The 25,806-nt window shown below is 38.6% G+C and overlaps 1 protein-coding gene and 1 non-coding gene across 4 annotated transcripts; both read left to right on the top strand.

Moving 5' to 3' along the window:
• Nucleotides 1–406: 406 nt before the first annotated feature.
• On the top strand, nt 407–23,967 carry LOC145774239 (alpha-1D adrenergic receptor-like). 3 transcript variants are annotated; one of them, XM_082585424.1, is made up of 7 exons: nt 407–543; nt 2,170–2,367; nt 4,414–4,551; nt 8,743–8,926; nt 10,141–10,302; nt 13,749–13,903; nt 23,578–23,967. In XM_082585424.1, exons 1-7 carry the CDS (start codon nt 500–502, stop codon nt 23,735–23,737), a joined length of 1,041 nt encoding a protein of 346 aa, XP_082441550.1. In that variant the 5' UTR covers nt 407–499; the 3' UTR covers nt 23,738–23,967. The 3 variants fall into 3 exon arrangements, with proteins under 3 accessions (XP_082441550.1, XP_082441549.1, XP_082441551.1); XM_082585423.1 differs by having other exon boundaries at nt 13,737–13,903; XM_082585425.1 differs by lacking the exon at nt 13,749–13,903.
• On the top strand, nt 6,834–6,940 carry LOC145774933 (U6 spliceosomal RNA). Its single transcript, XR_014290105.1, has one exon. It is a non-coding gene; the product is annotated as a U6 spliceosomal RNA (small nuclear RNA).
• Nucleotides 23,968–25,806: the final 1,839 nt, after the last annotated feature.

Raw genomic sequence — 25,806 nt, 5'->3', positions numbered from 1 at the left:
TGTAGTCTACATGAAACTTTTATGTAGCTGCAGTTTTGCCTGGTTTGCCTGCTGAAGGAAAAACAAACATTAGCATATTGTAGGGTACACAAAGTCTCTGTTTCGAATGTTTTCAATTTTAAGTTTAGTTTCCGAACATCACAACAAAAGCAATCAAGTGGAATAACAAGTTGACATCACACTACTGTGACGTAACGTTTGCACTACAATTTGAGCTAAAAGGAAATTTAAGCGCTTGACTAACGAACCCAAGCTTTCTATAACAATGCTTTTTCGTCAAGAAGACTTGAATTGACGTAAAAATAATCTATTTGGTAAACAGCGACGTTACACCAGACTAAATCAATACTCTACGCCTATTGCTCAGGCTACTTTTTCTCAATGCGAAACGAGAATAATACTTTCTTCGTAAACAGTGCTGAAATATCGTGGTAGTTGTTCTGCATAGGCTTCTTGTTGATGAGTGTTACTGTAATAAAGGAAGACTGGGGATGCAACTATGAACAACACCACAGAAATAATATCTGAAGATGTCAAAGCGAGGTAAGAGATTTGGTTTGACATGATTGATTCAAATTCAGCGACACCCAGATGCGTCGTTTGAAACTTTGATAGGCGTCGCATAAAGATTTAGTTTCTCATCAAAAACATTCATATCAAAGAGTTAAATCTTTTTTATAGGCCTATGCATGTTTGACTTAGTTATTTTCAGGCAGGGGTCACCAAACTTTTTTCTCTGAGGGCCGGATTGCTGCGAGATTAACAGCTGCGGGCCGGATGCAAATTGCGAAAAGATATATAGTACAACTATTAAAAATCTTCATTGACTTGAATTGAGCACAATAAATAACAAAGTCAGCAGTGGAATAGCAAAGTTGTGATGAAAATCGAAAGGTTGCTGGAAAAGTTATCCCTTGCTGTGATACACTACAGGACACCGTGCTCTTGAAAAAACATTACATCTTTCTAAATTTGGCCTAAACTGTCCCTATTTGTGGTGGCCTAATGATAAACAGCAACGTCCCCATAAACATTGGCTCGTAAAAACACGAGAAATATACGTGTATTACACGAGTTTCCTCAGAATTTCACGTGTTTTTCACGACCAATGTTTATGGGGGTCCAGTGGCGTAGCCAAGGGGGGGTTTTGGGGGTTACAACCCCCCCCCCCTTTGGCACGCGTGTGACGTCACGATACTGAGAATGATGCTTTCAGTCTAAAAAAAAATTGCCTAGTTTTAAACAAAATTGCATTAAAAGAGCGAGTTTTGCCAATACCAAACATCTCAGCCAGGAATTAGAAACAAGAAAACATAGAGACTTAGCTTTATTTCCGAAAAATGCCGAAGAAAACATGATCTTATCCTTTTGCTATGCCACCGGACAGCACCATTTTACAGGAATATTCAGACCCACATTTTTGTTGAAAATGCTCTCAGAATGCACCAAATTCAAAGTAATTTTTCAAAATTTTCTGGGGGAGGCCCCCCAGACCCCCCGTCGCTGGGTGGTCAACCCCCCCCCCTTTCAAAATTCCTGGCTACGCTACTGTGGGGGTCAGTCCTTTACAAAAAGTTTGGTAACTTTTTCCTTAACAGTTGTAGTGCAGCTATTATTTACGCAGCACCTGGCGGGCCCGATGAAATCAGCTTGCGGGCGGTTTCGGCCCGCGGGCCGTAGTTTGGTGACCACTGTTTTAAAGTAACAGATTGTTGATCAATACATAATTTAGAAACACAAATGTTTGTCAGCATCTCACTAGTAGCCTACTTACAATTGCCATGACTGCGATTAAAGCGAAATATTGATTTCAAATAAAAACGTAATAAAGACCACAAAAACTCTATCAATTTTCGATAAATTTACAGAAAATTCAGAATATCGTTAGAATATAGATAACTGATTCTTAACCCTGTCTGCTAACCTGTAGCTGATACCATAACTTTGTCAACGTCATCAATCGTCATAAGTGATTCGCGAGTTCAGCAAATTCTTCTAAGTGCATCGGTTCGGAACTTTTATACTAAAATTTCAGACACGTTGATTTTTAGGGGTCCTCAATCGTTTTGAGGGCACCAAAACGTGACCGCTAAGACAAAAAAACAGAAAACAACTGCTTTAGATGTTAGATTTGCAGCTATGTTGATCACCACCCCATTATTGTCACAGAGGTATTGGCATAGCGATTGGAATCCTTAGCATTATTTTCGGCACGATTGGGAATTTGTTGACAATCGTGGTGTTTTGCCGCAACCCTGGATTCCTAACCGCGTTCAACTATTTTATTACAAACCTAGCTGTTTTTGATATGGTAACATCAATTTTGGTGCTTCCTTTCTCTGTGGCGGGATTTGCACTCATGGAATGGTACGTCATATGATAATAATGGAAATATTCTATTGAACTCTGATTCGTTATACAATCTTAGTGTGTGTGGTTGGTACCGTAGCTGACTGTTTAGCAATGCTGTTTTGCTTTTGCATAAAACAATGATAGCAACGAAGTAGCAACTGATTAATATCTAAATCAAATTAGATTAACTACTGTAATACAAAAGCAATAATGTTGTTGATTTGCCTGTCTCATCTCGGTAATATAATAAAAACTCAGTCTTCTAACTGCCAACATCTGTCATTGGCTATCAGTTGTGGATCAACAGCCAACCAATCTATCCTCATATAAAACTGGATAGGCAAATTACCTTCAAGCAGTGCTGGACTTTACGATTAGCCTCAACTGGACAATAATCTTTTTTATTATTGTGTGCTTCCATCTGAACACCACAGCTATATCCAGCGGAGTTGTCCGGCATTTCGCCGGCTCATGTGCTTACTGAAAAGTTGGGCTCTGCAATATAATCAACAAACCCTGCGTTTTAAACAATGTATTGCGTAATCGCATATCCATAATCGACAACCCAACTAAACAGTGTACGTATTATACCAGCTCTGAGCTTGGATCGTCGGTTGCAATAACCGAGCAGTGAAAAACTATACACCCCTCAAGAGCATACGGCTGCATCTTTGGCAGGACACTTAATGGCATACATAAAAGTAAACTCGAAGATTGTGTTTCCATATCTTTCGCGTCCAGTTAATGTAAATCTGTAAAACACCGGCCGTAGGCTAACCCTGAAAACGACAAAGAATTGTCAAAGCCCCTTTCTGAGACATGTTTCAAAACCCGGGTTTGCGAATATTGACATCTTGGATAGCTGGGTTGAAAAAATCAGTAACCTCTTGCACCAAACGGAATGTCCCTCCTCTGCCTATTTGCTGACTCTTCCACCATCAATTGCCCACATGGTTTCCACTTCCAGAGGTAGGGCTGTGAGACGTAGAACCGTCGCCCTCACAAGAATAATTGGCTATTTAAACGACTATTGACATCTTAGGGTATGAGGAACTCTGTCGTATGTTAGTGTGGTAAGCCTACTGTTAGGCTGTAGCCTATAGTGCAAAAACTAGCTAATAGCATAGGCTACGTTTGGCAGCCCCACATTGTATTTTATTTTCAATGGAATAAACCGTCTCTATAGCTCAGTTGGTTAACGCTTGACTAAGTGAAGGAAAAAGCTTCAAGATTAAACGGCGCTAGTTCGACTCTCGGGGTATGCGCTTGAGCAAGGCACGTGAAGGATTGATATTCATTCAGCGGCATCTAATGGATAAGTTAATTCTCCCGCAACAGCACTTCAACGCTCGGAAAGCTTCACTCTGCCAATCTCGGTAACCGGCCCTGCGTCAAAAGCATCTACAAGCATGCAAAACTACCATGAATAACCTATCAAGGCTTTGTCAGTCCGAGAATAAAGATTCAAAACCAACCACGCCTTCAATACTAACAATAAAATGTCGTAGACGTCCGACCATCCAGCCAATAACAACATTTTTGCTTCATGTGTACGATGATCAGCCCCTGCATCTTTCATTCAGTAGCAGACCCCAAAGGGGGCAGTTGGTCTCGTGCCCTTCTTCTCGTCCCCCCCCCCCCCCCGCCTAAAAAAAAACAGCTAGAAACGCATGCGTATGATCTTTATATTTACCATGGACACTAACGTTGTTTATTACTGTTTTCTCGTAATTGTAGGCTACGATGTCATAAAATATTATATCGTTTTATTTTTCGGCATTAAAGCGTCCGGAACGAAAAAGCTACTACCAGTTACAACAGTCGCTATACCAGCACGTCAATGGATGAGAAAAGGTGGCAAAACTTTGAAAGGTTTAAAACGTGCCTTAGCTGTAGACTGATCAGGTGCCTGATCATGTAGTGCGGGTATATCTGCAGTTAACACGGCCACACAACCCAAAAACAAACAGAAAAAATACAACAGATTAGATTCGCCCAGTTTTGACAATAATGTTGCATTTATTATATTACTTTTTACCAGACAAACGTTTGTGTCTACAGGCCACTAGGAACACAAGAAAGCTTTTCCGCCTCTTTACACGCATACTCCAGCATCTGTTGCAACTATACTTCTATTTTATGTTTACTTGTGATCACAGTCAATCGATTTATTGATGTTTTTCATCCGAATGCTTATCTGTGAGTATCAAGAATCTTTTGAATTTAAATGGTCATTATTATGCTTTACCAGCAAACATCAATGAAAAGACTAAGCACGTGGTGTTGTGATCCAGAAAAAATGTAGCCTATTAACGACATCAATTATATTGTGGAATATCTTCTCAAGCCTGTTTTTACAGAATTAACTTACCAAAGTAATAACAATGTTATGGTTATATTTATTTTCGCTCTACAACAGCTAAGGTCTTTAGCGACAGGGCTTATTTTTAAATTTTTATCAGGTTTTACGATATTATCACATTATCCTCCGACATTCTCTTTGTGTTATGCAATAGAGAATACAATCAGTGCCGCTTTTAAAATCTTTGGTATGACCTGACTTGGAATCAATCTCAGATCTACCAGCAATAGAGCCGAAGGCGATAACCGCTCGGTCACTGAGCTGGTTTACTTACCACAGTGCACACTTTATTTATCTGGCCTCTGGAGTAGTGCTCTTCGAAGTTGTGCGCTTTCAAGGTCAATGATGTAAAATTATTAACGGTAAATTTTCAATTTCTTCAACAGTCAGAATTTTTCTTGAATGTTTTCAGGTATTGCTTGGAGGTAAACCAATGTTTTCCAACCTGCTTGATATAAAAGTTTTATACTTTGACAAAAAAAAAATGAAAATGAAGTTGTTTCTGGAAAATATAATGCAGCAGGCTAGAACTCTTGTTTTGTATGATTATGAGTTACAGGTAGCGTCGGCATGCAGCCCACCAACCATAAAATTTTAATGCATTGCTAGACAGCGTGTTGCTTCGTTCAAGTTACGTTACTATATAAGCAAATGTCATTCATAGAGGCAAAAGCCAAAAAGGTATTTAGGTGATTTGGTTAAAATAGTAATTAAACTGCTTTCTTCTAAAAAAAAAAGGTATTATAAAGGTTGTGCATCCCCTGCAGTTCTTATAGACAAGCCGCCATTGCTGTTTACTGAGAACGCTAAGTAGATAGCTGTCAAGCTGTCTAATGTGCGAACACGAAAAGTTACAGTAATTATTTTGATCGTTCTTTCGGACGAGAAAGATTTAAAAAAATGGTTTGCTTGTTCTTTATTGATTTTTTCTACTCATTGCATTTTCTCTTTTATCATAAATAATTTCTTGACTCATTCTTACTCATTTAATAAATTTTCTTACTCTGTGTTTGGTTTCCACTATTCAGTCTTTGCAAATTAGGCTACATTTCTTCATTTGTCTGGTAATCACTGACATTTCCTCGTTGGAAAGATGATGTGATACCACTGGAAATTGGAGTTCTGAGCCTAACATTGTTGTATAGCAATATCACTAGTTTGCAATCGGCAAAAGGCCTATTCCTCTTTATGTAACAGAATAAAACCAAGTGCGACGTGTAAATTATTATCGGTTTATTTCTTGAACGTATAAAACTGTCTTTCCATGTTTTCACACAACCTAAAAACTATAAGAAATGAAAGACCAACTTTTTTAAGTCAACATTGGGCAGCTTGATTAAATTCTTTAGTTGTTTCGTTGGTACTCACACGTAGGTCTGCTACTGCATGTTTGATACTCTAGAACAGGGGTCACCAACCTTTTTTGCATGCGGGCCATTTTGGCACTAAGGAGAGCTGTGGCAGGCCGCACTAATAAAATTTTAGTTAGGTTGACTCTTATGCTAGAAAAGAACGCATTTCGTACCCAGTAGCCTATCCAGCGTTACATGTTGTTCATGTTTATGTTAGAATACCGCAGCAACAAAATTAATCGAACAACGCTACTGTCAGGCCAAGCTCCTTTTACAACACTTTTGACTTTTTAACAATACCTAATAAACGACTTGTTTTGCGCACTTATAGCGAGGCTACTTGTTTTGCGCACTTATAGCGAGGCGAGCGGTTTCATCAGAATAATCATCGCCAAGCAAGATTGGTGTTGTCACTTCGCTTTACAAAAGATATCTTGCAATTAACAATAATTTCAGTAAACAAGGAAATGTTTGACACATCGCAATACAGGCAACAATAGTGATCTGCAAACATATCAGTGAAAAATAGGCTCCAATAAAAGGGAAAAATAAACCAGTCACTATGAAACAAACGCTTGTGGAAATCATCGAAACATCGTAATTCTATCGTAATTCATGAACAGTGTTCCCTCTAAAAAAGCAATGAGTTGGGTGTTCATCCTTTTTGTGAGAGAGTATAAAACCGTCGTCTTTCTTTTATTATAGACAACTGTCGCTTGCGGTGCTTATCAGCGTTGCAAGAATTTGTTGATTAACAACATTTTGCAGTACTTGCTTCAGCAGTACATATGCTAAAATTTGAGCGATACAGAGAAGATTAGTACGGCCCCTGCGCAAGGATGACACGAAAAATCGTGAAGCGTTCCATATTTCTTTAAAAACAAAAAACATTTTGCCGTACTAAGCTAAATATTTTCATTATACAATCAGAAAAAGTCTTTAACTTAAATATATAATATTTTGCCAATTTATTATAAATTGAGTTGGCACACCGACCTAGTTTGCCAACAAAAACTTGCATAAAGAGAAGACTGCTCGAGAAACGCAATAACGGTGAAACGCACACTAGTGTTTACATGACATTTGCAAACTTAAAATAAGCAACCCTATGCTCACAGACAATTTCGAAAACAGACGTTTTAATCAACCACTGGGATGGTGTGGCTGGACATCGCATTGGAATAACTTTAAGCAACCCCCACCTAGAACTATAATCTGATTGGTCGGTCGGTGAAATTGCATGCAAAGCAAAAATATGATTCCCGGAAAGTATTTTTTGCCTTCGTGCTCATTAACTCCTCAAGAAAAGTATTTTTGGTTATACTTGTACGCTGATACCTTCCGCGGGCCGCAATGATACAGCGTGGCGGGCCGCATGCGGCCCGCCAGTTGGTGACCCCTGCTCTAGAAGTTACAAAAGAAAATGTGCTGCCGTGATCACACTTTTGATTGTTTATCATATCACAGCTCTTCTTTATCATCGCAAAAATATGCTGTCTCTACACATTAAAATTAGGCCTGGCAGCTAGAAAGAAATCATCCCCAATAATGATAGGCATCATCGATCCTATGATCACACATCACTGAAGCAGGAGCGTTTTGCTGATATAGTTGGTACTATTTGTATGCTAAAATGGACAGTGTTGAAGAAACTAATGGTAACCGTGGACACTGTTGAAGAAACTAGTGGTACCGCACCATTAGAAGAACTAGTGGTGCGGTACTGATGAGCCCAGCCTCATGGGCGAAACACGTGTCTATCGCTGAGCTCCTGCTACACTCGACTGCCGAGAAACAAAATGGACACTGTTGGAAAAAGAGATCGACATAAGTAAACTAGTAACAATAATTAACAGCAAAAGGAAAACTGTTGAAATAGACAAGGCGTCAGAATTCTCCATCACCACCGGTAACAGGCTTTAACCCTACTGCATCTTAATACGAGCTGTTTTCGTACGCGGAAAGCACGTCACGGGATATCTTGGCCCCGTGCTAATTAATCGCTAATAACGGAAGCTATGAAAATCACAGAGCCAAAATATTTTACAAGATTAAAGCCATGTGTATTGTGCGTATAGAAATTAAATTTTTACCCAACAAATTTATTGAAATAAATTGTTTGAGATGAAGAAACGTCAGAAAGTCGGTTGTTATTCTAAATTCCCGAAAATAGCTTCAAAATTAAAATTTTTGAATTATAACCTAGAGTAATGCTAAACTAAACAAAATATTACTTTTTCTCATAAATATAAGCCATTTTAAGCGTTTTTACATTTCAAAGTAATTGCACTAACATTAACATAATTATATATAACTACCATTGCATGAAAATGTCTAGCCACCTGAGACGAAATGCTTATTGTGAAGGGCAGGAAGGTAGAAAAATGACCAGTTTAGGTTGAGAAAATTCGCAAAGAATAAAACTAAAAGTCAAGAAATTTCACATTTCTAGCATATTTCCTTCTGTGAAATATTTCACTAGTAGAGTGAGGTGTTCTCATAAAGTACCGTGTCGCTACAGATAGGGTTAAATGTTATCATTGCTGCCGCACCTGTTAGTCACGCAATGGAATTTTTAGGCAAAGTCTACCAGGATAGCCTCAAAATAACGTGACTGAACTAAGATCCTCTTTTCGAAGTACCGCCATATCATAATGAACTAACTATCTTCTGCAGATCCTTGTTCACTAAAAAGAGAGTTTACATTATCATTGCTTTGTTATGGTTTACTGCACCTGCAACTCTACTTCCTGGCTTGGTGGGAAAAGATGCAAGCGGACGATCAATCATGGGTTGGCGACCTGATGAATACATGTGCACATTCACTGTTGAATCGGGAGTGTGGAATACTTACAAACAAGTAACCCAAGTTATATTTAGTGATTTGCAAACAGCAAAATATCACGCACCCAGCGTATGATTTGGAAGGGACAATTAAGCCTAATTTATAAGTATTGTAACTCTAAAGATATGCTTTTTAGAGTGATATTCCACCAATTAGTACGTTTAAGTGGTTATCTTGTGCAGGGTTGAAGGAGAGACACGTTTTTTACTTTGATGAACAGACTAAAGGAAGTGTCTTGAACCAAACCCGATTACTTACTTACAGTGTCTATTTGTGATCATATGTAATTGAGGATTGGCAATGTTGGCCAATGTGTCCAACTGTTGGCAAGCTATAGGGCAGGCTATAGCGTAAGGTAGCCGACGGCTGCATGGATAAAGCTTTACAAATATTAGGCGTAGCTTATAGCAATACCTATCACGTTGAAAGATGTGCAAGAAATTCCAATGAGTTGTTATGTGTAATTGAAAACCCCTCATTACTTTTAAACCAACTATTTGTTACCAAATGCTTCAGCCTGGTGTCAATTAGGGGAGATGCGAGGGAGACCTTTGAAGCAAAAGTAGGTTTTTCAAGTCCAAAAGGTTTACTTTTCAAGCAATTTCTACAAAAATTTTACACAACAATTTACGTAACAATCGCATGCTCATGCTTTTATTTTATTTGCGTCCATTGCGATCACAGATGCGATGCAATAGACAATGACAGGAAGCAGCGAAGTGGCATAGCCTTCGAGTCAGCTGCTCCCCTTAGTTTGGCTTGTCATTGAGTGTCTTTGCCGAGACACAGCGGCCTGCTCTGGAGCAGTGACGAACCCACGTCCTTTCGAACGTCGCTCAGACGTTCTCACCTCTCGGCTACGCAGCCGACTAAGCTTGAATCTTTTTTTTTACTTTTATGTTTTGTGAATTTGCAAGGATTTTAATATTTTTAGAAAACTAGTTTAAAGGTTGCATTAGAGTGGGATCTTCAAACCACCTCTGTGAGACCTTTAAACTGCTTGGTGAATTCAAATTTGGAATAAAGGGGTAATTAAAAGATAGTTATATTTAAGTTTAAATACAATGCAAGCAATAAAATAGATTCTTGTAGCTCAAATCAGTCTAAACTAGTATAATTTTGTGTTGTTATCCTACACTTTGTGTTGTTTATGTTTGATTACATTGACCAAGCGTTCCAACTATTTTTATCTGTTTCAAAAACTTAAAAATTGAAAATACAAATTTCAGGTTGTCCAAATCATATTCATGGTGTTGCCAATGTGTTTCATGGTCATTCTCTATTGCGCTACACTTTGGAAATTAAAGTTGTTGAACAATTCCAAAAAAGCATTTTTACCGGGTGGAGATGCAGCATCAGCTTGTGGAGAAAGAAATAATCTTGTAACAATGGTAAAGATAAAAACTTAGGCTATTGTTTTTTGTTACACAAAATTGCAGTGATATTTAACCTATGATTGCAGGTCAAACGACCGTTGGTCTAAACGACAGAGAGATTTCAGAGGTGACTAGGATTTTGTGAGATTGGTGAATTTCGGGGTAGGCTAGCCTACTGATGGTAGTAATTTTGGATGCATAAATCCTTCAAAATCACCCCAAATTCCATTCACCAAAGTCTTATTGTTACATAGTCTATATCCCGTAGCTTCAATCTCCCAAGTGCACCAACCTCAAAATTTTCCAATAATTACAACCTTATCCCAATCTTCCAAAAAATCTTAATCCCATAACAAATCCCTTATCCTAATGTCCTTGTCGTTTCATTAATTGTGATTCGATCAATTGTTATCGTTCGACCAACTGTCGGGATATCATTCCTTCATGAGGTGGTGGGTAAAGAGGACGTTGCATCACTTAACCGTTCAAAAAATAAGATTTTCTTCTGGAATATTCAGTGTAGTCGTACAGTGGCTGGTTTTCAATGCGTTATAGGCTTTAGCGCGCGTCAAGTGACGCTCCTGGCTACAGTCAGAGATGGGCAAGATCACCAGTATTGGTGATCTTGAAGATCAAGATCACCAAGAATAGGTGATCTTGAAGATCAAGATCAAGATCACCAAACTATGTGATCTTGAAGATCAAGATCAAGATCGTGATCTTGAAGATCAAGATCACTTTCAAGATCACTTTTTGTGTACTTGAAAAAAAATGAAGTTTTTGATCAATGATGTAGTAAAAAATAATCACTATAAGCAACCTGGCCTGGGTAAAGGTATATAGTTGGTATTGCTAACTTTTACTTTTAACTACTCGATCGCTGGCCTAAGAATTGTAATAAGTTAGTGACTGTTGCTATCAGGCCTATCAATTTTTGACGTAGTTTGCGTAGAATCACAACGTCACACCCAAGGCCGAGGTTAATTACAGTAGTAAGTTACTGAAAAAGTCGCAAAATTTGAAATTGTTTGTATACTTTTTATTTATAATAAATGAAAATAAATAAACTTTAAACTGCATAATTTTTTACCAAATTTTTGTCTGGTTCATGTGGGAGTTTTTATACGTGTTAGGCTTACTAAGTAGTTTTAGCTTTCACTGTAATATGTCAATGTTTATTGCACCATTTATCCATCTTGCAACCTTGATAGTCTTGATACTGTTGTCTGCTATCAAAAAAGTTCAGAGGTTTGCGGTCAGACAAACCGCTCCATACTCAGACCCTAAACAAGTCTTGGTCTGGTTGATTTGCTGCAATAAACCACTTTGCTTGACCAAAGTCGGCTGGAGTCCAGATTTTTTAACACCGCCATTCTAGACTTTTGAAGCATCTAAAATTGGGTCAAAGAAAGCAAACATTTCTATTAATTCACACATGGAAATTGTGAACAAAGTTAAATCATTTTTTATTATACGTCAACATAAAGTACACGGAAGTTGACTTCTTTATTATGACCAACACAGAAAACTTTTTCAATTTTGAAATGGCAACACTGACCAGATTAGATGGAGACTTTAAATCGTCTTTTGTTGGACACATATCATATTAACAGTGGCTCAATGTTAGTAGTTACCACTAACTACTTTGTGCAGTACGAGTTCTAAAAAAATGCCTCTATCTACTAAGTAAACTTCAATTTTAAAGTGATCTTGATCTTATTGTTCTTCAAGATCAAGATCACACAAAAAAAAGTGATCTTAGATCAAGATCACCAAAAAAAAAGTGATCTTGAAGATCAAGATCTTGATCTTCAAGATCACTTGTGATCTTCAAGATCAAGATCATGCCCATCTCTGGCTACAGTACAGTTGTGCTTGGACATCTGGAGTTGGCGGATAGCTGCAATCTTGCGACTGGATCGAAACAAAATGCTTAGGTTGAAGAGAGATTATGGTAGAACATAAGAAAATTCTTTTTGGCGGTAGGCTACTAATAAAGATCTAAAGTGTTGAGGAATGTTGCTACAAATGCTGCACGATAATGAGTAACAACAACTCTTAAACACAGCCAGATAAGCGCGCTGAGAATTACATATAAATCACCTTCTCTCCATTTTCAAGTTTGGTACCAATAACTAACTTGTTTGTTTGTTTGGTTCAGTTCATTTCAGCAAGTAATGGCCTTAAAAAAAACCCGTAGGCATTTCTCTCTAGAGCAGCGCACTGTTTATACATGAAAGATATCAAGGGCTATAGTTGAAGGGACGCCACTCCAGAATCGACGGAGTGTCTTTAAGTGTCTTGCTAAAGACACAGACACATGCTCTTGAGCGGTGTCGAACTGGCGGTTCTGCGAACGTCGACTCAGGGTTCTCACCACTCGGCGATGCAACCGTTTATTTGGTATGTTTGTAACAAATAACTTGTTTGGTATATTTTGGCCCTCTGTCACCTCTAATAATACAATCCAAGGAAGCAAAATTGTTATTATGACTGTGGACTAATCTTTAGAGTTACAGCATGAAACAAAATAATTAAGAAATTTCTAATTCAAACTAAATATGCAAAACTTATCTAGGCCTACTGTAGGCTACCATACGCTATAACTAGATTTTTTCATGATATTACCAGCCTGCAACTGATAATGGGTAGCCTGGCCATATGTCGCCAAATGAACTATCATTTGTATGACCTTTTGCTGCATCTATTGTTCTTCAACAATTCACCTCTAGTTTGACAAAATCTACCAATAGGCTAATCTCTCCGTATAAGTGAGTGAACTCATAATCTTGCTGAAAAAGTGAAGAGTCGTAGGCTATTATGCAGAGATGTACGTATACGCCGCAAATTCTACGCCGTAGACTTGCAGCGTAGACTTTTTGATTACGCTAACGCTTACGGCCACATTTTTTGGATAGTTGTCGCTTGAGGCTACGCCGTAAATTTTTCGCGGTTTTTTAGCTTATAGCGTCAACGTATACTTTCTGATGTATTTTTTTCGCTACAACACGCCAATACCTTCCAACGCTGCAGTTGAAAGAATGTTTGCAATAGGCAAAGACATATTGAAACCCAAACGCAGCAAAATGTCAGATGAACACTCTCAGATGCTTGTGTTTTTTCGTGGAATTTCAAAATAAAACTTGTTTGTTTCGAGTGGTTTTTTCCGTGTGAATGTTTGGCACCTAGCAAACAAAATGAGTTTACGCTAGTGTATGCGCTGACTCTTACGCCGCCAACTTTTTTTTACAAGTTACGTGGACGCATACGGAGTATGGTTTTTCGAACGTTTGCGTTTACGCTGACGGCGTCAATATTTTTTGTATACGCGTACATCACTGCTATTATGGTATATTGATTGTAGGCTAATTTTCATGTCATATATTATTGTGGATGCTAAAAAATTGTAGCCTACATTGGTGCAATAATCTGAAGATGGTTTATTTTAGAACGACTTACAGTTAACAGAAGAGGAATCACGATTGGCAAGTTCAATGAGATCGAAAGAAAAGCTGAAACGGCAACGAAACTCATCAGTAGTTGGTCTCACCATGACACTTGTTTTTATATCCCTTGCTTTGCCAAGTGTTGTTACGTATTTTATGGAAAACGCAAGGTAAGCAAAACGAAAAAAGCTAAACAAATTTGTGTTTCGATCTTAGGAATGTCTGCAGTGCACTGAAAGAAAGATGATTTGTATTGCTTTAATGTTTCATTTTTGGATTCATTTGGCTTTAATTCTTCGTTCTTTGGATATCCTACAGCAGGCCTAGTTGTTTTGGTGACCTAAATGAAGGATCAAAATGCAAAATGAAACGAAAACTGCTGACCTCAGTCTGCAGTTAGGCTAATAATGTCGTATTAGACCTCTTCTTTCTAATAATAAAAGAGTTTTGAAATTATGTAGCCTACTGTAGCCTTAATGTTCACTTTGTGTGTAACCAAAGATGAGCTTGATCCTGATTTTCTAGATCACTTTTATTTAGGTGATCTTGATCTAAAGTGGCTTTTTTTTGGTTGATCTTGCTCTTCAAGAACAATAAGATCAAGATCACTTTAAAATTGAACTTTACTTACGAGATAGAAGCATTTTTTAGAACTGGTAGCCTACTCCCTACGTGGTCATAATAAATAAGTAAGCTTCCGTGTATAGCCTACGTATGATAAAAAAAAAAATTTAACTTTGTTCATAAGTCTGTCTTGTGAATTCTAAAAAAGTTTACTTCTTTGAGACATTGTTAGATGTTTGAAAAGTTTAGAATAACGGTGCTAAACAAAACTGAACTCTACAACCGAACTAGGTCATGTAAGTGGTTTATTGCAGCAAATCAATCAGACAAATATAATTGTTTAGGCCCTAAACAATGCCCTAAACTTTAGGGCATTGTTTTTTTGTTTGTTTTAGATTATCATGAACCATGCTAATCCAAAATAAATGATCAGGGATCATATTTACCACCTCTACTATTTAACATCTGCTTAACACATGCCAGCCAGTAGGCAGTAGCCTACTTGTCAGAATGGAGTAGTGCCAGATCATCAGCATAGCCCTACTGGCGTGACGTAGTTTTTTGCATGTCACTGAAGTGTCACATGTGACAGTAGTCACCACCTCCTCAACCAGATCGTCCTAAAATCGTACCTCCAAACGCCCCAGTGCTTAAAATCTTGACGCTCTTTTTTCCGCCATGCTGCAGCTATATAGGCCTACAACTCCAATTCCACATTTCCGAAGTTTAGAATAGAATAGTGAATGGAAAGAAGTCTCGGGATCAGTTCAAATCACGGCCCTTCTCTATATCAATCCTCCACCAGAAGCAGAACTAACTCGGAAGGAATGGGTGAACCTCAATCTTTTGCGAATTGGGGTGGGCCGTTTCAATAGTAATATGTTTCAATGGGGCTACGCCAACTCACCATCTTGCGCATGTGGCTCAGATTTTCATACTGCATACCACATTCTCTACCAATGTCTTGTATACCTACCCAAGGATAGACATGTGGGCCTATAACGGTACCCGGTCAGTTGGTCGACAGACATTTGGTCGACAGGACAATTGGTCGACAAGACAATTGGTCGACAGGACGTTAGGTCGACAGAAAGATTCATTTTAGGGTTAGGGTTAGTTAACTAATCTTAACCCTAACCTAACCCTAATTCTAACCCTAACCTTAACCCTAAAATGAATCGTTTTGTCGACCTAACGTCCTGTCGACCAATTGTCTTGTCGACCAATTGTCCTGTCGACCAATTGTCTGTCGACCAATCGACCGTACACCGCCTATAACAACGCTCAATGAACACACAATTCATTTTCTGCTGCACCTGGATGTAACCACGTGACCTGCGGCGGCCTCAAACGCAAGAAGAAGAAGAAGGGCAGTGGTTTATAAAAAATAAAAAAACATGTCTAACAATTCAATCCAAAAATACAGTGACATAGCCTACGCAATGACTGCGAGAGTTTATGTTCCACCAACAGATAGCTTCGGCTAACTTAAACCTTGGTCAGACTTTAAAGTAGCATTAGACTACTCTTGATACAAAAAGCCAAGTTATATCGAATGCTCCCCTGCCCTCGTAAGAAAATCCTGCACAGGTTATGCCATTGAACTTACCGTCAATACGCGTGGTTCATTTGGGTTGAGTAAGCTAACCAAGTCGTCTCCATAAAACATGGTATGCGACGCCACGGATGTTATAAGTTAGGCTATTAGGCTACTTTTTTTTCAATACAAAATCTGTTCAAATGAGTAAACTAGTTGCTGCAAACTAAAAAAATTATCGTCAATATGATTTGCTGCTTATTATGAGCACCTGGGCGTTTTTTCAATTCGTTGTCGTTTCGTTTCGAAAAAAATTTGAATGCCCCTCCCCACTTGAGAAAATCCCGCGTACGCCATTGGCAGCAGTCAGGAACTTATTACAATTCTTAGGCCGGCGATCGAGTTGTTAGGTTAATAGCAACAGTTAGCAATATCAACTATCTTTAACCAGGTTGATTACAGTAGCCTAATTTTTTTTACAACATTCTAGATCAAAAACTTTTTTTCAAGTACACAAACAATGATATTGAAAGTGACCTTGGTCTTCAAGATCACGCTCCTTTGGTGATCAAAACTTGATCTTCAAGATCACCAAACCAGTGATCTTGCGCATCTCTGTGTGTAGCCATAGGTGGGCAAAGTTACTTTCAAAAGTAACTGAGTTACAGTTACAGTTACTTGGCCAAAATAGTAACTGAGTTACCGTTACAGTTACCGATTTTAAAAAGTAACTAGTTACCGTTACTAGTTACAGTTACTAGTTACTTTTGGTTACTCACAAATCTGAACATAAAATTCTGCACCTGGCCAGCTCTGCATGCAAGTCCAGTTTAACCGCAATGTTTGATATATTGTGTTAGAGCCATCCATGCTAACATAACAGCACAAGTACAAAACCAACAAGGTTTTATTTAAAAAAAATTCTCAGTGGCTTATATGTTTATTTCCTTTGAGAAATACGAGCATTTCAAAGTGCTCGTCACTCAGGCCTGCCCTTTTGGGCTTTAAAATGTCCTTGCCCAATCGTCGTCGTCGTGTGAGCCTCTGGGGCCGAGAGTCTATCCTTTTACAGCCCCAGATTCACGATGTTCCCGGAATAGGTGGCTTGAAGATGTTACAGTCATTGATGATGTCCGCCCCGATAGTTCAATTGGTTAGCGCGTCACTTCTGGAACGAAGAAGCTTCAAGATCAAGCTGCACTGGTTCGACTCTCAGGGCATGCGCTTGAGCAACGCACGTTAAGGACTGCTCTCCATTTAGCGGCAACTAATAGATGGAATAATTTCCCGGCAACAAGACTTCAACAATCGGAAACTTCACTCTGTCAATCTCGGTGACCGGGCCTGCGTCAGTGCAAAGCCTTTTATAGTCTACAAGTATGCGAAACTGCCAGGATTAAGTTCTGCAAGAAGCTTTCCCAGTCCGAGGATAAAGATTTAATCAATCAATCAATGAATGATGTGGTCTGCGGTCTGTTCCTCGGCACCACATTCACAGGAGGAGGAAGAGGCCATTTCCCATTGGTGCATGGTTGAGCGGAAAAGCCCGACGCCAGTACGGAGACGGTTGAGGCGCACCCATGCCTGTCTTGGTAGTGTCAGGTCGATCGAGCGTGTGTCGGCGTCGGGGATGAACGAGTAAAGTCTGGTGATGAACAAGTGCTGCAATCAGGGCCGGATTTAGCTGATGGGGGGCCCGGGGCACTTTTAGATCAGGAGGCCCCCCGGCAAAAATTTTTTTCAAGCCTACGGCGCGAAAAAACACCTCTGCGTCTACAGTAGCATCAATCCAGCACTGCACAGCATTTTGCAGAAACTTGAAAGGTTGAAAGGAAGAAAAAATAACAAAAAATCACATTTTTTCCATCTAGGGAGGCCCTTCAAAATTCGGGGGGCCCGGGGCACCTGCCCCCTCTGCCCCCCCCTAAATCCGGACCTGGCTGCAATGAAAACAATCTTTCCAATGCATCACTTGACAGAATGGGAGTGTTATGTTTTTAAAACAGTTTTTTCATCGGTCCAATTGTGAATCTGGATCCGCTTAACTTGTCCTCAGGGTCCGCTTCCAAATACTCCTGTAACAGATTCAACGTGCATTGCTTTCTTGGTTTTTGCGTAAAGTGGTGCAAAAAGTCCTCCGTGGCTCTACCTACCTCCATCCACTTCAGTGTTGCTGCTACTCCCCTCTTCAGCAGAGCAGTTTGCTTCTTCAATTGCTTGAAGCATGTTCTGTTTTATTTTGGTCTTCAATTCAACAGTGTCGCTTAATGATCAGGCATTAAACACAGATAAGTCTAAATTGTGGGTGGAATGCAGTCGCAAGCTGAAAGTCGCTGTCCTCGAACCAATGACCAAATCTGGTTTTATTGCTTCCACAAGAACGTCCACCAACGGCAAGCAAACAGCAATGCTGTTGCTGGTTTTAATGTCAAACACTCTTTTTAGAGGCATTGCAAGCGTTACACTAAATGCAATAAATTTCAACTTCATGAAGGTAACTAACTAACTGACTATAAGCATCAAGAAATTGCTTTTAATTGCTGCGTGTTTTTGATGCTTATAGTCAGTTAGTTAGTTACCTTCAAGAAGTTGAAATTTACTGCATTTTTATAAATATTTTCAGGTTCCTGATGAGGGTTTAAGTTAAACCGAAAACGTTTGACTGTTAAACTCATTTGTAAATATGTAAAATATATTATTATAATGATCAACCCTGTTGTATTGTTGTGTCTTGCCCCTCTTTGGTACATATTGATTAATCGCCAAAAACAATTAATTTAGCCACATCAGTTATCAAAAATCGCCAAAAAAGAACCAAATCATAAATATGAAGCTAAACGTCTTAAAAAATCGCCAACATGGCAACCCTTCTCCACCAGACCACAAAACAAAAGTACAACCGCGCATGCGCAGTGCTGCGCAGATACATCTGCGAGAAAAATGCATTATTGCGCAAAACGCAGCAAACACGCATTAAGCAAGACACAAACACGTGCAGAGAAATAAACTGCAATTAAAAACTGAAATTTCAATACAAAAGTAACTTGTAACTGTAACTGTTGAAAAAGTGCTAAAATAGGAACTAGTTACCGCGTTTCGTTACTTTTGGAAAATAGTAACGAAGTTACCGTTACAGTTACTCAAAAAGTAACTAGTTACAGTAACTAGTTACTTTTGTAACTAGTTACTGCCCACCTCTGTGTGTAGCCTACCTACCTACCTATGCATGAGAGGTTGCTGATCTTTTTTTTTTACTTTTTGAACCTATATAAATCAATTTGTATCTTTTGTGGATTCTTTTCTTGCTTCATGGTCCAGTCCTAACTACGTTTTATCGCAACGTCGTGCATGATTAGTTAACCGTTTCATAACGAAAATATGAAAAAACTTGAAGTCCATCAGCACATGTAGTTTTAGGGATTTTCTACAAGCAGAAAAATTGTGAAGCAGGTAAATGTAAAATGGTAGGTAAAAGTAGTTTTGAGAGAAATAAGAAATGTGTTATTTTTTCCTACGATGTTTCATCGTTGTCTTAATCGAAATTCTGGGATAGGTAAGGGTAACTTATTTTGAAAATGGCGGCGATATTAACAGTTGAGCCACTTGCAATGTTCACGGTTGAGCCATGTCTTTGTCATAAGGAATGTAGCTTATGAGCCGATGGTCCTTACGTACTGCCCTAGTTTTATTGTACCGTACTGCAGGGCCGGAATAAGGGTTTATGGGGCCCTGAGCTGAGCTGAAAGTGGGGGCCCTTATTAAGTGACATTTTTGGCTAAAAAGGTTATGGATCAATGACGCTAAAAGCATTTCTCAGCAGCTGGGGGCTCCGACTCCAAACCCCGAGTTGTGTGTATTGTGTAGTTGGTACAGTGGCGTAGGCAGAAAAAAACATTTGAGGGGCCAAATATTTGATGAATTGAAGAGAATAACAAAGTGTTTGATTTAAGACATCGGCACCTGATGTGCTGTGGCGTATCCTGGTGGGTTAAGCAAGGGAATCAATAAAGCTGGTGGCCAAAGGCACGCGTATTCTAGGGTGGTCCAGGGGCATGCTCCCCCGGAAAAATTTTGCAAAATTACACTCAAATAATGGATTATAGCGCTTTCTGGAAACACTTTCAGGGTAATATTTGTATGAAATTTATCAGCAGATAAACAGCTATTAACTTATTAAAGGTAGCTGACACACGAACGAGCAAAAACTGCGGCTAAAATTAGAGAACACAAAAAACTCAGCTACACAAAAACTACACAAAACCCAACAGAGTAAGCGGTTCTGAAATTGCTTCTCCACAGATTAGATAAAAGAAGCGTAAATCGCGTAAACTTTGTGCGATTTACGATTTGCAAAATTTATTGGTGTCTTTCTGTGTGTCTAAAACAAGTCCTGGGGGTGTTAATAGCCATATGTCTTGGAAAACGATATAAATTTATACAAACTACATTATATTTTCAACAAAGGGTTCAATTTCGGAATCCAAACTTTGAAAATTTGGGCGGGGCCATCCCCCTTTCGCCCCCCTGGCTACGTCTATGAGTTGGTACTGTGCTTTTGCTGTGATTGGGATCGAAAAAATTGTTGGCTCTGTAGAGGGCTCATCAAAATGCCTATAACGTTGGGTTTGAAGTCGTTTTGAAGAACCTGCGTAGGTGTTGGATCCACATTTCTTCTTACCTTTTTCTTCATATGTTTCAAAGTTGGATTTTTCGCTTTTGACAAAGCTCATGATAGCCTACTTTGTAACAACTGTACTGCATTATTCAAACACATTTCACTTTTTTTAAGAGACAAGTTTGTTTTTTGAAACCTTTCCAAAATTGCACTCCACATTTCAAGCAAAATAGCTGTCTCCAGTTGTTTCAACTTTTCTACAAATCCTTTGACTTTGCTCTCTAGATTGAACATCATCAGAGGCCAATTCTTCAAGCGCTAAAATGGTCTCACCGTATCCTTTTTTTAATGCAGGGGTGTGCAACGTGCGGCCCGCGGGCCAAATGCGGCCCACGAAGAAAAATTGTGCGGCCCGCGAAGATGTGCCAATTCTGAATTGTGTCCGGCCCGCGCAACGTGTTTACAATTTAGTTTAGTCTGGTACGTGGGAACAATTTGTTGTGGAGCGGATTATTGTAGATTTCACACCTTCTGTTAACCACTTTAGAAATCTTCTACCGGCCACCGCTAATCCATTGTATTTAATTATTTGTGGAAAGTAAAAATGTATGGTCACATAAAAGGCATTATGAACAATTTACGACTTTGAAAAGCTCACATACAGACAGGAAATATTTTTCACTTTCTAACTTTGAGAGACTATGGAATGCATCCTGAGAAGAAAACTGAACTTGCAGACCAACTTGAAAACATTGTATGAATTTTTGGCTCATTTCAAGGACTTCAAATCTCATGAACATTTGTTTGGTATATTCTCTTCGCCATTCAACACAGACATTGACAAAGCACCAGCAGATATAACTTGAACTTATTGATCTTCAAGAAAAATAGGATTTGAAAGCAAAGTATTTAGAAATGAATCTTGGCAATTTTCATCGAAAACATCTCAACTAGGATGACTTTCCACATTTCAAAAAATCCATGGTTTCAAAAATGGCTCTTTTGGGCTCAACGTATTTGTGCAAACATTTTTTTCTAAAATGGGCGTCATGACATCACCCTATCGATCAGTTCTGACAGACAAACACTTGGAAAATGGACTTCGAATTGCGAGCACTTCCATTAAACTAAATTTGGAAAAATGCCGTTGGGAAAAGAAGCCAACTGCAAATTTCTCACTGAACTCGTTTAAAGACGGTGTCACAATAAATTAGAATAGCAGTTTTCTTCAGAAATTTATGTGTCTTAACTTATTATTTCTGAAAGAAGATAGCCCCTAAGAACGCCATAAGAATAACATGAATAACAAAAAAACTACTTTTTTGTGCCTGCAACTACTAGCCTAGAAATCATGTTAAGTAAACGTGCGGCCCGCGGCTTCACCTAGTTATTTATATCTGGCCCTCCTGTAATAAAGGTTGCACACCCCTGGTTTAATGCACTGACTGCATCATATCTAGCTGACCATCTTGTATCAGATAATGTCTTTAAAACAGGCAAACCATCTAGGAATTTTCGATGGACTTGCCAACGATGAGTAGCCTAGACGAGATGAGCCTTGAATAAACCTTTGCAACAATTCAAAAAGCTCAGCGGCAGAGCGGCATGTTTCTACAGCATATTTACGATACACATAACTCGGATATGAAAGTGACTAGGAAAGCCGCTCCTGCTTGGTTTGAGATACGAATTAAAGCAGCAATCTCCAGCTGTGCAACTAAAGAAATTAATAGATTTTTTTCTTTGAGGTGGGGGCCTCCAAAAGTAGGGGCCCTAGGCTTCAGCCCAGTCCGCCCCCCCCCCCCCCCTTAATCCGGCACTGCCGTACTGTGGTTGATGCGTAGAACTGGTGGCGTAGCCGGGGGCGGTCCACTGCCCCCCTTAAACTTCCATAAAAGTAATTCTTTCTGTAATGAGCCAGTTTGAGGGTAATTTTTTTAGTACTCCCCCCCTTATATTTTTCGATAGCAACGCCACTGGTTGCTAATGTTCGTTTTCTTCACAAACCTTGCGAAATCCTTTCAGAAAGGTAAAAGCACCTTCATGCAAAGTTTCCTATTCAATGATTCTCAGTGTTTTCAGTAGTATAAATTTCTGTTCGTTCAGTGTTCACTATTATTTCATTTTAAGACACTAGACGCAATACACAGTTTAAACATTTTTTAATTGTTTATTTGCAAGATGTTCAAGAGAAAAGTTTATTGTGTTTGATGCAGATTGAGTTCTCTTTTGGGATATCTTTTGGAAGTAAAATAATAGTGGATCAACCGTGAACAATGGGTGGCTCAACCGTGAAATTTAGGGTATCATTTGAGCCGGCTGAGTTTCAATTTCAAAATGCCGATAAATGATATGAATCGTGGTCAGTCGCAAACACAAACATGCTCACAAGAACCACTAAAAACTGAAATTTATCATGATGGATTCGAATTTTTGGTAAAGTTTGTCGTTAAATTTTTATTGCAGAAACATCGATTTCTGGCTCAACTAACTAGACCTTTCCCTATACGCTATCATACCGATAATCAAAATTTTGTCTTGTTAATGGTTTTATAAGAGCTCTTTAGTTCTATTAATGTTCCAAAAATTGTTACCGGTAGCAATTGCTTGAGAAACAGCCGTTGAGACTAGCCTACACATCATTCAAACTAAGAAGGTATTTAAGATAATCTTGCTTTACACTGTGGTTGTTTGTCCAATTTTAATAAACGTGTAATTTTTTTAATAAATTAGTATAAAGTTACGTCAGTGGAGTACGGTGATCATTTTTTAGGTGTTTCCATTTTTTAGAAAGCTTCAAACACATGCTTGATTTTCCCATTGACTCTTTTATACCATATCACATCAGTTGGTTTTGATATGATCTGATCAGCTATTAAGAAAACTGCTACGGTAGCCTACCCTAGTGAGTGTTTAAAGCCTGGTGAGAAAAAGTGAACATCCAATAAATGGTCACCGTACGCTACTGCGTGATATTGGTCTTGCATCATCAATTCTTGCATCAATGCTTGACATAAGGGTGCGTCACGTTTATTGAAATAAATACTTCTTAATGAAAGTTCATGATGAAGAAATTTCAAGAAACGTCCTCGATGAATCTTTAGTGACATTTGTTTTGCTTGTTTCAGACGAGCAGTGAAACCTTCCCAAGTTGCGATTTCTCTTATCATCTTGTGGTTAAAGAGCTGCGTGAATCCGATCATCTATTTTACTTTGAGCCAAACGTACAGAGTTCAGTACAACGTTGCACTCCGGTACATTTGGTTAAAGATATCTTGCAAACTGTAATTTGCAAAACCTATTTGAAAAATGTAACAAAACTTACATAGGCTACCTTCAACAATAATGAGTAAACGGTCGTCGTTATCGCCTGATCCAGCACTGATGGTGAAAGTAATGTCACCTGAGTCAATCAAATCGATTGTGGTATTTCCAGGACTTATGGCAATGATGTGAAAGTTTTTTTTACGATATTACTATTTAATAAAGAAAAATACACTCTTTTGAAGTGTTAAAGCTGTAAATGTGTCATGTCTGCTTTGAACCAAACTGTGTGCTGCTGGAGCTTAGCCTCACATTAAATGACCAGGCCTATAGCCTAGGTCAGGGGTCCTTATAATCTAGGCCTACCATATTTTCGTCGCCTTAAAAGAGGACACAAAAAAAACAAGAAACAGATTGACTAAACGTTTAACTTATTTTTTTCTTATTTCTAGTGCTTCCTTAAGACAACAATATGATCTATTTTTAAGAGTCAGCAAAAAGTGAAAAAAAAACATAATTTTTAGACAGTTTCAGTCAGACAACAATGATCGCAAAATGTGAAACATCAGGCACGACCTCCAGGTCAAGCCTCAACTTTTTTCAACAAGGAATGGTCAGCTTTAACAAAATTGTTAAATTATTTGCAAGAAGTATGACTAAAACAGTAGGCTGCACATTACCGTTAAGATGCTAAAAACGGCATGAACTAAAAAGCTGTTCCTTTCCTTGCAAAGCTGTAGGCCACTACTAGGCCTATCCATGCCACGATTTCGTTTGCTGTAGGTTAGGTGTTATAGGCTACACATCGCACTTTCAGACATTCGTTTCGATTTGTTAAAGTACCAAACGAACCAAACTGAGTTGGTAATCAACAACCTCTACAAGCGTTGTATCAATATAAAACGTATGTAGGTGAAAGAATAATTTTTTGTGAAAGTGAAAGTGTGAGCATGGCCTTTAAAATGTCGTTTAATATCTTACAGTGAACCAGGCAATGAACGTTCAACAACGGCTCCATAAAATGCCCCAATTTCTTGTAGAGTTTATAAATGAGCATGTTAGCCTACATTGGTATACAAAATGTTTAGAAAACAAATAGCCTACTGCCCTACGAGCCGTCGCTGTAACGTCATCAAGCAATATAATCCCGTTGAAAATATAAGCATGAAAACCCAAACTGTCAAAAAAGAGGACATTTGAGCATTTTTTAGTGTCCTCGGAGGACAATTTATTTTTCTTGAAAAAAGAGGACAAATCCTCTTTAAAGAGGACATATGGTAGCCCTATTATAATCACTGGGTCGCGAATTGTTACCTAGTCGTAATAACACTCAATAAAAATGGTCGTCAAGAGTGCGAATTGGTTAGGTGTTTAAATTTTAAATAATCTCTTTAGCAATAAAATAAATTAAATACAGTAAAAACAATTGCAGTCACGCACTAAATAGGCTACGTAGGCTACAAACGATACAAACCCCAAGTAGTGACGCACATTTGATTTCATTCCACATTTGATTTTATGTGAGAAAGGTAAATCGCAAAGTACAAAGTGTAGAAACCCTGTCTACAGAGACTATTTGAAATGAGCACTAGCAAACTTGTATAAAAATGCAGTTTATGAATGGGAGCTAGCAAATATGTGCAACAAAGGCAAAAACTTGGTCACCCAGGTCGTACATGGCCGAGAGGCATAAAGAAAGAAAGTACACAAACAAAGATGAAAAACAAAAGGTTCAAACATAAGCAAATACCAAATCACCAGGTAACACCAAACAGGAATCAGAGAACAATAGCCAATAATGGCGTTTATGACAAATTAATTGTGTCTTTCAGCAGGTGATCAAAAACTGATTTAAATTTAACAATGTTCCAGTGCTGATACATAAAAACAATATTAATAGGAGATTAAAACCCACATTTACTTACAGTGCTCTTTCCATGGCGGACAAAAACCAAACAACTAAATTTATCGAAATGTACTACTAGGCGTGCCTTGCGGAAGGCGGTAGAGAGCACCAACAAAACAAAAAAAGGAGCAAAGGAAACTGGCCGCTACACCCGCCCCAATGTATCAAATTATTCAAATTATTACTC

Source organism: Aplidium turbinatum, chromosome 7 (assembly GCF_918807975.1).
Source record: "Aplidium turbinatum chromosome 7, kaAplTurb1.1, whole genome shotgun sequence".
NCBI classification, from domain to species: Eukaryota; Metazoa; Chordata; class Ascidiacea; order Aplousobranchia; family Polyclinidae; genus Aplidium; species Aplidium turbinatum.
The sequence above is the reverse complement of the archived record's forward strand: the minus strand, read 5'-3'. Positions and strand labels throughout refer to the sequence as shown.

Excerpts from the sequence above, each read along its gene's own strand:
- LOC145774239 (XM_082585423.1), top strand. The coding sequence starts at position 500 with ATGAACAACACCACAGAAATAATATCTGAAGATGTCAAAGCGAG. Across the intron at positions 4,552-8,742 it reads TTTCATCCGAATGCTTATCT|ATCCTTGTTCACTAAAAAGA; the intron begins GTGAGTATCAAG and ends TATCTTCTGCAG. Across the intron at positions 10,303-13,736 it reads GAAATAATCTTGTAACAATG|AACGACTTACAGTTAACAGA; the intron begins GTAAAGATAAAA and ends GGTTTATTTTAG.